Source organism: Vanellus vanellus (genome assembly GCF_965231255.1).
Source record: "Vanellus vanellus genome assembly, chromosome: 6".
NCBI classification, from domain to species: Eukaryota; Metazoa; Chordata; class Aves; order Charadriiformes; family Charadriidae; genus Vanellus; species Vanellus vanellus.
In genome coordinates this window covers 32256051-32270301 of record NC_138911.1, presented here as the reverse complement: position 1 = coordinate 32270301, position 14251 = coordinate 32256051, and the positions used below count along the sequence as shown (strand labels likewise).

The 14251-nt window shown below is 38.0% G+C and overlaps 1 protein-coding gene across 1 annotated transcript in view; it reads left to right on the top strand.

Moving 5' to 3' along the window:
- Nucleotides 1–14251, top strand: part of SIPA1L1 (signal induced proliferation associated 1 like 1) — a gene marked incomplete at its 5' end in the record, with an annotated part of 75671 nt that overhangs the window by 37081 nt on the left and 24339 nt on the right. The window contains 2 exons of the mRNA XM_082484979.1: nucleotides 8927–9076; nucleotides 14041–14165. Coding sequence (XP_082341105.1) covers nucleotides 8927–9076; nucleotides 14041–14165 — 275 coding nt within the window. The remainder of the gene's footprint in view (nucleotides 1–8926; nucleotides 9077–14040; nucleotides 14166–14251) is intronic.

Genomic DNA, 14251 nt, shown 5'->3' with positions numbered 1-14251 from the left:
ATTTAAGTTTTAAATGAGTTAGAATTGAAGTTTTAGATCGTAAGTGTCCTGAACTTCTGCATTTTGAAGTAAATCAAAATCTTAGCTTGTTTATAGGCTTGGTGGAATTGCCTAAAGCTCCCAAGGCAGAAATAGCGTCTAACAGGGTGTTTAGCAAGAGAATTCTGACCAGCACAGAAAGTAAGTTTGTTGGATTTGGGAGTTTTTCAATTTTCTAGGCTAGAGAAGAGATTCTTTCAAGTTTGCATTTCTCCAAGGTGGTTTCGATTGATTTTTTTTTTTTTTTTTAATTATTATTATTTTGTGGGTTTTTTTAAACAAAAAAGCGATTATTATTAAGATAAAGGTATCAGGCACATCCTGTTGCAGTATTTTCATTCTTTCATGGAAAAAGATGTATTTGATAGTATTCAAATGATTTGTCATTGTTTTGATTATATATACAAATCTGTAACTGTCTCTGCATTTACAAAGAGATCTATTGAGGGAAACAAGCTGTAGCTTGTATTTCTTTTTTTGGACAATTACTAAAAAAAAAAGCTCTAGACAAATTCTAATCGAGCCTTATGTTGCTGAAAAATATAAAGCAGTGGAAATAAAATGCATATTATAGAAAATTCAAAGAGAGCTCTAATGAATTAACTTAAAGCATTTTTCACATCCTGAAGAACTGGGGATAAAAAAAAAAAGATGGTACAGCCAAGACCAAGAAACTACCAAGGTGAAATTGAAACTTCTGTGTAGGACACCTTGTTAAGAAATGATAATAGTTGGTAAGGGCTTAATTTTCTTACTTTCTTTTTCATTAGACATGATGGCACTTCTGCACCCAAACTGATTGGAGAGTGTAGTTGTAGCTATATGTAAATTCATTAGATGTATACTTAAAGCACCCATCAGTGTGAGACGCAAAAGAAAATTTGCAACACTGAAAGCACTAATAATTTCACAGACAACCTGATAAGATTGTCTGTGGGAAAGATTGCAGAAGCCAGTGAGACACCAGACTTAGCTCTCTAATGCTGTATTTGGATGAACATAAAAATCGCATGGGTTCAGGGCATATCTGCCTGTTACAGCTGTAAGGCAGGCAGATCCTGAATTTGAAGGAATAGGGGTTGGGGTGTTGGGGTTTTTTTGCACTCTCCAGTGCTGTGAAATCTCACTCTGTAATTATGGAAGGCATAGTAATACCCAGGCAAAGTTTAAGGCAGTGGCAGATCATCAGATTCAGTTAAGTCACTGTTTTTTTTCAGATTCTTCCATCTCTTCATGGTATTAACCAAAGAGTTTTGTCTCGAGTTGGCTGTTCCACAACTTGTGCCGAGGAGAGTGAGCCTTTGGCTGCACTGAGAGACAGGGTATTTATTATTAACTGGGTTTTTCTTGTGCATAAAGTCCTATGTGGGCAACATCGCACACCTGAAGCATCCAAGATTTATCCAGTCACTGAATGCTTCTAGAGGGAGGTTATGGCCTGACAAATGTTTGCAGAGTGAAAATTACATTTCCACATACTCAGTATTTGTTTTCAAAAAGTGAAACTTTGACTTTCCATTTCCTTCATTTTCAAGGCCCATAGCTGGGGTTTTTCTCCTCTAGACATTATTTTAATTATTTTTATTATCATTATTCAAAAACGGTTCTATTGAATCTTTTTGTCCTTAAAAGTATATTATCAAAGTAGCTTTTAAGTTTGGCTGGGAATCTTTTTGGATTCCTGAAAAATGTCTTCTCTCTTATCTTCCTGGTCTGCTAAACATGTTATTCTTGGCTGGAGCAAGTTTAAATGTAACAGCAGCTGCATAAGGTTAACATGTTTCCAGTTAAAGTGAAGAAAAATACATTTTTATCATTTTAAAGGAACACTGCGGGGGGGGGGGGGGAATAAGCTCACTCCAAGTGTCATTTGTCTTTTCTCTGCATGATAAAAGAAAACTTTGCTTTCGGGGAAGCTCAGATACTTGTGTACTTATTTGTAAAATCTCTAAAATCAACAAAGATGAGATTTTCATAGCCCTCTTAACTACTGTGTCATTTAATTTTTCGCCACTAACTTTCATACTGTCCATAGTGTAAAGATCACCTATGAGGAGGTGCTGGAATCCGTGTGGGTTTCTGGTGCAGGCAGCAGCAATGGTGCTCCGCTGGGCTTTGCTCCCTACGGTTTGTTCTTTGCTCAGCTCTCGGTTGGTTGGAGAAATGGAGGACCAAGGGTAACCTGGTAATATGGGTACCAGGATCTGTACTGGTGGTCCCTGTGATCCAAAAAGGGCCCTCTAATTACCATGATTATAAATATGACCCCACTCTATACAAAATGGCTACTTCTCTGTCTCTGCAGTATTTATGTTCTGTGGAGCAACTTTAAGGGGTTTTAGAACAAAGCACTTGTCATTATGGCCAATTAGCAAAGCAGTGCAGATATCTTAGATTTCCTTGCTATAATTAGAGCTTCACTTTCGAAAAGAAGGTACTGCCCAAGTGTCAGCGGGGCTGGAAACTTACCTGTGAAGATGAGCATCAATAAGTTATTTCAGTACTAAATTATAGCTGGGTCTAGATATCACTAGCTATCACTTCTGTTTCTGCAGTGCTGAGCTGCAATTCCGATTTGCTGATGTTTGACTGATCTTAATACTTAGTTATTTCAAGACCGGAGTGGGCATTTATCCCTCTGTGCTCTCGCCTTTTGACTGTGCGTTCTTCGTTTCTGGAGCTGGGTGCAGTGACAGTGATGGCAGGTCTCATCTGCCGCTAAGAAACAGCAATCTATAGTTTGTGGTCTATGTTTTAAGGAACGTGGCAGCTGAGAAACCCGTAGTAAATTGATCCATGTGGCTCTTTGAGCTCTGAATCTGAGATGATTTTTGGAACTAGCACTGGTAGCAGTCGCACAGGACCATCGAGGGTCAGTAGGATCGTTAGCTGTAGCTCCAGCGGGTGGGATTTCAGAGAATGAAATAGAGGCATTATAATATTTCTGATGTATCAGACCTAACATGGTACTCGTTTTAATGGTAACATATGAGCAATAAATCCATGACTTAAATCTTCACGTTTTTTTTTCTAAATACTTACATTAAAGGATTTAATTTAAACAAAACCAGCTTAATAGACAAGTGTTTCCCTTTTTGAGTATAAAGTGCTCTACAGGGAGCACAGGTGTAATTCTTTGAATTACCTACTAGTGATATTTGACTGCTGATCACTTTATATAGCTAGAGTCTCTAAATATGCATACTGAGTGAAATAAATTTATTTTTTACCCTTGTTGATATTTTCATTTTAGTCCACTTGGCTGTGTTATAAATAAATAAAAGCTACATTATTGGTCCTGAGAAGAGGAGGATTTCACTTCATATGCATAAGAACATCTTGCCTCCCGATGGGAGACTGGTATTGTAGATGGGAGAGGAGCTTGCTTGATGGTTCCTGATTCTGAGAAGGCAGACAAATGCCCGGTCCTGTGCCTAACCAGCAGAGTACTTAAATTTGCCTTTATTCGTTTGTCTTACTGTATCCAACTCACTAGCTTACACTTAAATTCTCCCTGTTCCTCATAGTATTCTGGGTCCTTGAATGTATTCATGATTGTGCATATTTGTATGCAGGAAAAATAAGCCAAAACTTCGTAAATCCCAAAATAAATCTCTAATGTTACTGCAACATTAAGACTGAAAAATCTGACAATATAAATGCAATAAATTCCAAGTTACGGCTTCCTTCACAACGTTAATTAATCCACGCGGGACACTATATAGCCTATAACCCAGAATAAATATCAGTGTGATACATAAACCACATATATGTGAAGTATGCCAGAGCTAATGTTATTGGAGAAGGTGTAATTTTAGAGGTTGGTATTATTTTTTCCCCCCCTCCCAGTTTTCAAATCTTATTTTGTACGCTTGGTTTCCAGACTTTATTAAGAAAAACATGTGGAGGGAAAGGAGATGAGACAGTGTTAGACAATATTCTCTTCTTAATTAACTTATTGTATACTAGAACCAGTCTTAACTAAAACTAGACTGAGCAAACATTGGAGAAGTGTGAAAACCAGCGAGCAAAGTGTGCTGCTGGACTTGCGCACTTCAGTGTGCAGCTCAGTACTGTTGTGGAGGGAAGGTCAAGGCTCTTAACTAGAAAATTTCTCAGCATAGTAAATATTTTAAAGCAAATGGAAAAGTGAATTACAGCATGATTGCAGTCAAGCGCTGTCTGTAAAATGCCACAGTGTGGAAGTATTAGAACGATATTCATTACAACTGGTTTTAAGTCTTACTGAGGACTTCGGAGCACAGTCTTGCCCTAAAACTTCATATTACTTTTCAAAGGCCCACGTGCAGTCAGTGACAGTAACTGTGCCAGTAGTAGTTTATAGGTTAATTCCTGCACGTAGATTCTAGTTCAAACTGTTCCCTTATTTTATCAAAATCCTAACCTGCAGCTTGGATCAGTGATGTTTTTCCTAATATAAACAAGCAGCTGTCTGTGCTCATCTTACCACCTGCCAAGCGAGCGCTGTAGCACAGGCATTGCCAGCCTCGCAGGGTTCGAGGACTTCTTATTTTAAAGTTTTTATAACATTCGTCAAATTAAAATGTCTACTAATGTGAGATTATATATTACGCATCTCTGATCGGCACCAGGATCTCAAGCTGGATGTAGCAGTGGTTTGTTGGTACACCTGGCTGCACAGCCAAACTCATGTGTTCTAAAACCATCTGAGAAGAGCCATGCTGTGTCATGTCAAGAGTTGATCTCTCTTGTTTGGCACTGGCCATCAGCAGGGACCAAGGAAAAGCATAAGAAGTCCTTATAAGTACAAAGACTGACTCCTTACCAGATCGCCTGGTGCCAGGAGCACCTATACCACTGTGATTAACAGCTGTGGATGGTAGCTCTTCATCCAGGTGCCTACTAATTGATAGTCCCAGGTCTCCTAATTGTTCTTTTGTCGTGAGGGATAATGAATAATGATTGTTTGCTTGATCCAATATAATTCACGTTTGGATGGATTGAAGCAGATACAATGAAATTCTCTATAATCTGTGGAGCCATATAGCCTGTTCAGTGTTTCTTCGTAGGGAAGCCATTTTGTACTTCTGGTTGTCCCATTGCCTGCCTCCATATCATTTCTTTTTATAATACATGTTTTCTGAAATGTGATAATGGAATTGAAGAAAAATACTCAAGAAGGTACATAACTGCATTTTCTGTTTAATTTGTTATCCGCTTCCCCAAAATTGCTGATGATCTTTTTTCCTTTTTGAATGGTTTGGTTTCCTTTTTAACATGAGAGCATTGAGTCAGTGTTTTCAGAGAACTGTCACGTCTTGCAGTATTATTAGGACTGCAGAAATCAAACACGTGGAAGGTAAGCATGCCAGAATTAAGATATGCTATGTGATTTTATTCAGAACTCTTGTGTAACCGTATTTTCTGATACCTCTTTGATTAAATTACGAGAATTTCTTTTAACAGAGTACATCTGCCTCATTCAGTTCACACAGTGGATGCAGCTCATTAAAAAAGAGCTATTTAATATTTTATTTTCCTCTTCATTACTCCATCCCTTATTTACTGGATGGCATTCAAATCCTGTTGTAAGGATGCAATTATTAATTCTCCTCTAAGCTTTACAGTGGCGCCCATTACTATAGTTTCTGAATGCTTCCTGGGTATTAATTAAACTTAATTTTCCAAACTCTTGTGTGAGAAGAGATGTATTTGGCCCTCTTCAGATTAAGAACAAAGGTAGAGAGAGAAATTACGTTCTAATCGTTTGCTGTGTCTTATTTTGGGCATCTCATATTTGGAAGTGTGCCCAGCATTGTTAATATTTTATATATTCAAATTACAGCTTCAGTTGACTTCAGCTGCTTTGGGAAGTTTTCAGCTCAGAAGTAAATAAGGCCTTTGAGAAACTTGCAATTAGTGACAATGAATGAAAAATTTTCTTTAGCAAATACGCCAGTGGTCATATTGGAGTGCTGCAGTGAGTGCGAGGTAAGGATTCAGATGGCTAAGTCGGCACTGAAATGCCTCGACTGCACGGCCCTCCTTCCTCTTCTGCCAGCGTGCGCCTCCTTCACTTCCGAGCTGTGCAGCTCTTGCAGCAGAAGTTGTCGCACAAAATAAAACTGCATGGGGCAGAGGTCCTAAGGGAGAAGGCACCTATGTAAGATCGTATAACTAAAAACTGCCTTAGGCCATAGGCACAGAGCGTGCTAGACTGACGTTTTTCTTATGATGTGTATATTACATACCTATGCATACTGAAGACGCGGGGAGAATTACAGCTAATGACATGGAAATTAATTTATTAAGAACAAGATGAATGCTTTTGGTGTCTGTGTTGTCACACTAAACAAAAAAAAATACACCCATCCCACTCACTGCTTGCACACAAGATGATTTTCTTCCCATACTTGGCAAGACTCAACCAGTCCTTTCAGGATGAACTAGATCTGTTAGAACTAAATCATGCATGGAGTAATCCCTGTTCAATTCTCTGCAATGTAATTGTATCTGTTTAATGCAATGGACGCTTGGCCTATTTTTAAATTCAATTATGGGACTCATGCACTTAACCGTTTTGGAATTTCTTAAAGCTGCCTTTTGAAATAGATAATAGCTTGTTTTAGTTTGGTCTTTTAATTATAAATAAAAGACAGGCACAGAATATCTTAACTATAGGGGCACACTGCTAACACAATACTCCTTTTGTCTTGGGAAGTGCCTTTCATCAATAGATTTCAAAGCAGCTCAAAAAGTCAATTTGAACTAATTTAGTCTAAAGTTCTCTTGTCTTATTTATATGTTTCACAGAAAATGAAACGTCTCTCACTATTAAAGTTTTTAGTGCTATTGTGAACTGTATCAACAAAATGTATTGCTGCTTTAAATAATAGGATGTCCTACCTGACTGGTTGTTCATTGCTGTTGTTCAGATCACATTTATAATAAAATGTTGTTTGCCCTCGAGGTCTTTCATCTTTGTAAATGAGTTATAGCTCCGTGACATAGTTCTGAAATCTTGACATTCCTTCTGAACAGTGCTGTCACTTTTTGGTAAGGCATAGTAAGTAAAGAAAAGGCATAGCTGAATCTGAAGTGAAAATGTAAGCATTTTTCCATTTTACAGAAATTATTCGAGAAGTAATTGGTTTCCTTGCCATAAATTCTAATTTAGTATTGGGAAGAAAGGTCATACTTTTAAACTGTGTATTGCTCTGCAAGCATAACTGAGTTTAAATGCGTATGCCTACATAGGTGAGTGAATGCTATTGAAAGCACATATTTTTGTTGGCCAAACTATTTTTATTAGAGTGCCACTGGGAAAATGAACTGCTTGGCTCATGGCTCCCCAGATTTCCAACTCTTGAACCATGTTCTTTGCAATCAGATGTTTCAGAATTGTTGCTTGACAAATGTGAGAGAAGTTAAATTCAGTTCAGTAGAATAGAAAGGAATTACTGGATTTTTTTTATGGTACGTGTGATGGTCAGGTGTTCGGTCATTCCTTTATTGTCTGGGAAAAAGAGTTACTCTTAGTCATATGCACTTTATGAAATTCCAGATGATCAAGATGTTTGGTCCAGTCCTACTGCTTTTTCCATTTTAAGATTTTGTTTAGTGCTTTTTTGCAAAGTACTGAGGGTGACAAATGCACATTTGATATATATATATATACACACACACAGAGTCTTTGGGTATATGCACATACATAAGTAACAATAACCAGTGCAATGTTTTTTTCATTTTCAAAAGACTTTTTGAACTTTAAAAGTTCTTACAGTATTGTGATGAGAGCCGATTAAAATCTGCCATTCCTTTACAGATACTGATTAAGTGGCTAGGCTAAGGTCTTGTAAATCCCCAGACCCAAGTTGTGTGCTGAAGTGTGTGTTTCACTGAAGTCAGTATCCATTTTTTTATATTAAAAGTTAAATTGCTATTTAACTTGTGTGAGTTGTAGTATTTTTCCTTGTTAAAATGAGTAAAGGTTTGTGTTCACAGTAGGATTTTGAAGTTCATGGATGACGTAATTCAAAGTCCGCTTAAATCACTGCAGAAGTTCTGAATGGCTTCAGTTACCGTCAAGTAGAACAAAGAACTAGCTAGCAGCAGTGAATTCAGTTGGGGTTTGGGAAACAAAATGCACAAAGCAGAAAATGAGCTAAAAAAGCCTTAAACTACAGAACAGGATATACGAGTTGAGCAGTATAAGCCTGCTACTTCCAGCCATTCTGCCCAGGTGCGTGTGTTGTAATTCTAGCCCATTTATTTGCTGTATGGTTATTCCGACAGGAGAAGGCTTCATATGACTCAGGTCTGTATTTTCAAACAGAGTTCGGATATATTGAGATAGCTTATGTTAGAGTGTTAAGTTTTTAGGGGGGATTTTAAGGTATTTATAAGTAGCATTACATTGTGATTTAATGTGGACAATTCGGTGGCATAGAGATAAGCTTGATACTCTTGGAAGAGTTTGCATAGACAACTCACTACAGTTAGTTTAAATACCAGGCAAGAGTCTGTTTTGAGAACTAGAAATATTTTGTTCTGTTTGTTATTTGGGTGAGGAATTTTATGCTTCATTATTCTTTACAAGCAATCTGAAAAAACAAATCAGGACTTGAGAAAATGGGATGTTTTCCTAGTGCGTGCTGGGATTTTTCTCCCACACTTGCCTCTTCATTTACTCCCCTGCATCCGTTTTTTTACGCTGATTTTTCCATGGTTTCCGATAGATTAATAAAGTCAGTTGAAGGATAAGACATTTTTCCCTTATTTCTACCGACTCCATGATGCCATGTTCTTTGCTGTCGTGACAATTTGCGTTGGTGTCCTTCATGCTTTGCACTATGATATCGCTGTTCGGTATTGCTGATGCAGGTGGTTCCTTTGCTCTGAACAGGTTGTCTCCCGGTTCTGATGTCTACGTCACAGTTTCATCCATTGCCTTAGCAAGATCGCAACAGTGCCGTAATTCTCCAAGCAACTTATCATCCTCAAGTGAGACTGGCTCTGGTGGGGGCACATACAGACAAAAATCTATGCCAGAAGGGTAGGCACCAGACTTTTTTCACATTCTTTTTATCCAGGTTTTCTGTTCTGTGTTCCATTTGTTGTAATGTGTATTCAACTAAAGGAGTGCTTACACAGCCTCCTGTCAGCTGTTGTTTACATGCATTAAAACATGCTTGTGTTCAAATATCACTGTCATGCTTCTTGAAAAAGCCAGTTTTAAAAATGCCTTGCTTCCACTTTTTCTCTTCGCGACCTAACCTCTCTCTCTGATCCTACTCTACAACTGCTCAGGTTACTATATAAAGGGACCTTTATGTATTTAAAAAATCTTCATTAAAGGTACTGGTTTCAGGTTGCAAATTACTTCATTTCACAAATTTAGATTCTAAAATAAAGTAAGTAATGGGTTTGGGAGTTTGCAGTCTGTGCTAATAGTTGAAGCAAAGTACTGTTGAGTGCAGCTGAGACTGCAGATGTGTAGGCACAAAAGTGCTAAGTAGTCCACAGCTAGCATCTTTTCCACATATTCACAGTGATCCTGTTTCAAGGCACTCTCTTCGAACTTTGCAGAAATCTTCAAACTCTCTGAAGTGATCCAATGTCAATGGTAAGGGACAACTTGCAGAGGAAGAAATTAAATCTGTATCAGTTTCAGAGAGCACTGAAAGGAGCAATAAATCAAGCATCTCCAAGTAGGGAAAAAAATAATTGGCCGCAGGAGAGCTGTCTACCGCATTCCAAATTGCTTCCTATAGAGAAGATAAAGGGGCAAAACTGCTGATAGTTCACACTGCAAAGTTTCCCTCTGAAGTCTTCTTGAGTACCTTGCAGGTCATTGTGTGTAATTCATTCTAGGTTGGGTCTTTTATAAAGTAGAAGTATCTTCTTCTCGATTTTTAAGAAAAATATTATTAGTAAGATTAAATACCATTGTCAGGAACTGCTTAGCACAAGGCACTGTCTTTTGCCTGTTTAGGTGCCTGTAAGGGGACACTGCTCTGTGTCAGTCCAGAGAATACTGTTCTAAGCATGTTTGAACTGCTGCTTCTTGTTCCAGAGCACTGAAGCTTTGTCCTCCTTACAGCTGAGTTTGAGGTTTTCTGAAGAGGCCATCTCTTCTCTGCTGCACACCTTCATTAAGCCTCTGATTCATGACAATATCAGGCCTGTTCAGGTCCTTATTTAAGTTTGTGCTTAAGTCCTACTGACATTAGGAGATTTGGTCTAAAGCCATTAAACTTTGCTGTAAGGAAACGAAACAGAAGCGTGTCCAGAGCTCTACAACTGGAAAAAGCACTTAACCTCTTTGTACACTGCATCCTTCCTAGCTCATTCATGCCAGCAGCACTTATGTGTTGCCTTGAATTCTGAAGAGCAGCTTGTGCTCCCAATATCGTGTCTGCTCTTTTCAAACTACGTCATTTGCTCTACAAAAAAAGGTATTGCTGCCATATGTCCTTAGACCTTCACAACCATAACTGCTTGAATAGGAAGGGATTTTAAGACACACTGGGATTTTTGTTTTGAATTGGCCTCAGAGCACACCAGCACCCATCCCAACCCTTTTCCATCTTTTAAGTTAATTTTACACATATGTTCACTACAGCATTTTTTGGTTCAGCAAAGGGATGGGTCCTAGAAACCTTGCATATACAGTCTTTTTGGTTTTGAAGTTTTAATTTGGTGCAAGGAAACATTGTTTAAATGGAATAATGAAAGAAGTAACTAATACACGAACTTTGCATGTTCTTTATTGGATGCTTTTTTTAAAAAGGAAAAATCACTTATTAAACTCCAATTATTTGACTATTATGTTCTGTTCTTATAGGAAAAGCACTTTGCCTCCTATACTGTCTTTGTACACATGAATCATATTTGCTCAGGACTTCCCAAACATTTTCTACCAGGCTAAATAGAAAGCATGAAAAATGTAATTATGAAGAAAACTTTCCCTTGCCTCAGTAAGCAGAGTAATGTATGTCACCTTACTAAAAATCACTGCAGTTCCATGTGCATCTTCTGTTGAGATTTGTCTGAGACACCAGATTCAAGGCGGCTCTGTAGCGATGTTGGATGTACCAGGCAGAGCTGGTCGGTAGTTAACCTCTATGTTGTTAAAATAGAGGAGACGTTGTAGCATTCAGTTGCTAAGATGTTGGAGAGAAGGATGGGCTGCAGTAGGGGTCAAGGGGGCCCCATGTCCTGAAGGTGACATCTTCCCGAGGTGAGGCTCCAGTGTGCTCTAGGTATGCCAGTCCCCGAGGTTTCCCGGTGCAGAAATCTCAACTGCATAATTTGTGTATACATTTCTTTCTTGTTGCATGATATGACAGATTTGGAAAGTTTGTGAAACTTAAATGACTGGAAGCATGGGTGTGAGTCCAACCTCTGTCAGACGTCGGTAAGAGCAGTAACTGCTGCCTCTTCTAGATTATTGGTCCATATGCTGAGCTGGGTATAGGCAAAAACTTCACTGCCTTCAAGAATTTCCAGATTGGTCTTGATGTAGATATGTGTGTTTCGTATACTTATCCTGTGTTTACCTGAAGGTACGTATATGTAATAATGGATTGTAGAAAGCAAAAATGAAATTCAAAAATACCAAAATACTGAGTTTCTTCTTATGACGTACGTATAAAATGTATATTTAAACAATTTCACTGTTCTTTTAATCCAGATGGATTTCTCCTTCGAGTTTTTGGGGTTCATTCCTACATACCCTGCTGGGCTATATATTTAAGCAGCACAGAATATAGCACCACCTGCATTTATTATTCCTGCTTTTAAATAGCCTGCTTCATGTAAAAAAGGCAATCAAAAGACATTTTTTGCTGCTCGATTGGTAGAGCAGTGATTTTAATGAAATAAAACTAGAAATAAGGTGGTTTTGTATATCTCTATTCTTGAAAAAAAGATCCCACGTCATAAAATATGCCAAATGCAAAATTGACTGGTTTTGTATATATGAACATTATGGGGTTTAGGTAAGAGGACAACATGTAGAAAGTGAAATATTGGCGCAGCACAACTTCATCGCACCAAGGTTTCTTGAGGTTTGGGCTATTTCTTTTAGATACCAACTTCTAGTTATTTTATCATGAAAAGATATTCTTCCCAAAATACTTTACAAGTCCTAAAGTTTGAAAATTACCTCAGATCAGTATTTAAAGAATCAATCAGCTTTTGAAATGTTGTGTTTACACTTTATGCATCTGTTGAATCGGTATTGACTTCATGTTTAATTTAGCTATTTGATTAAGTGAAATCCTAGCTAGTTTGTGTGAATAGAAATGGAAGAGCATTACTCAGTTCATGCAATTTCAGTTTAAATTGTTTGTATTCAGAAGGCAGATATATCCAGGTTTCCTTCACTTTTTTTTGTTCATCAAGCTGTATGTTGGCTGTACCAGGGAGCAGTGAACAAAAGGGAATTAAGGTCATGTCTGAGTAAAATTTAGAAGGCCCAGATTTCAAAATGTGACGTTTTGGAGCTGTGCTGCATGTACAGGCGTGTTCCAGCCAATTGCCTTTAAGGATGGGAGTGGGATTTTGTTGTTTTGAGTCATAGGCTGTTTCTTTGGTGAGTTCATTTGAGTTAACAAGTACATGAACTTTCAAGTGGGATAACCACATTGAGCTTGTTCTGACAGTTGGGCAGATGCCTGTTTTACATGGGAGGTCGTGTGGGGCAGTCTGTAGCTAGTAGAGTGAGGAGAAGGCACAGTTTGGGTATTTTCTGTTATTACATTAGACACTTAGAGAAACTCCTTTATATAGAGAGAGTATATGAGCTTGTAATTCTTTTGGGTGTTACTCTATGCGTGTAGAGTTTGGGGAATTTTTTTTCCTTCGAGGTATGTCTGATTAAAAAAAAAACACCTCAGAAATGCATTATTCTTGACAAATTCTTAATGATTGATCTGCTAATTCTTAACCCAGCTATAATTCTTTTAGACTTATAAGTGGTTTTTATGTAATCCAGAATTACAGATTTAATTCTCACAGGCTTTTAGGCATATAAGGCATGTAGACTTGGGTATGGCACAGAGGCACCATATGTCTCCTTTGTCATTAGATTGTTCTCCTTGAGTTTACTATATCTTTATTGACCTTTCTGAAATCCATCTGACCAACCTAGCAGGATTTACCAAGTCCATTGAATACAGTTTTCCTTTTGCTCTGCGTGCTTTCTTCTACAGCTATAGATATACTTGTCTCACTGCTTTCCTACAGCTGTATTTAGTTACACTAGTCCACTCAAATTATTTTATGATCAAATAACTTAATAATTTACAGAATTTATAACCCCCAGGTTTGAGGAATCCATAACTAATACAGTCAATTTCATAAACACTTATTTAAAATATTTCACAGTGTAATATTGTCCCAAATGAATCTATGTTGTTTGTATGTATGTCTGCATCACCTAGGTGTGACCTTACTAGTTTTTTGCTTAGAACCCAGGAAATCCATAGGATTGGCTCAACAAATTTTCTGATGCTCATGTTGACTAGTTCAAGATAGTGCTTTCCCAGTTAAAAGGGTCCATCCTTGATATCTTTTCCCAATAAACACACCTCATTTCCCTATGTGGCTTTTATCCAAACTTTTCTGTTTTACTGATTGTGGTCAATTTTCTGTAACCATGTAACGGTCTGGTCACTTTTCCATGTAAACATCTATGTAAGTGAAAACTAATAATTTTATTTCTGGATGTTTTGGTCTGTTTTTTTGATTTGTGTGCACTGTAACCAGATGTTCTTGATCAAAGGTGCTCAATAAATTAATGTGTACTGTAATCTTACGCATTAAAGTTGCTAATTGGGTCCTGAGAGCTTCCACAAAAATTAAATGGAAAAGCGTTATAAACCCCTCAAGCAGTTGGGCTATGTCTGCCCTGTTGTTTGATGCCAGCTTCTTAAAAGTGCTCTTTTCCCCTTATGTGAGATTTACGTGTATCTAAAATCACTATCTGCTTTGTTTTTTGGGGTGTTGCAACAGGTTTGGAATTAGCCGTAGATCCCCTGCTTCCATTGACAGGCAGAACACGCAGTCCGATACGGGTGGTAGCGGCAAATCCACACCCAGCTGGCAAAGAAGTGAGGATAGTATCGCTGACCAGATGGGTAGGTAATTAATTCTTTACAATGAGCAAGTGGTGCTAACCACAAGGTGACTTTGGCAATACCTCTCCATGCAGAGAGAGAACCCT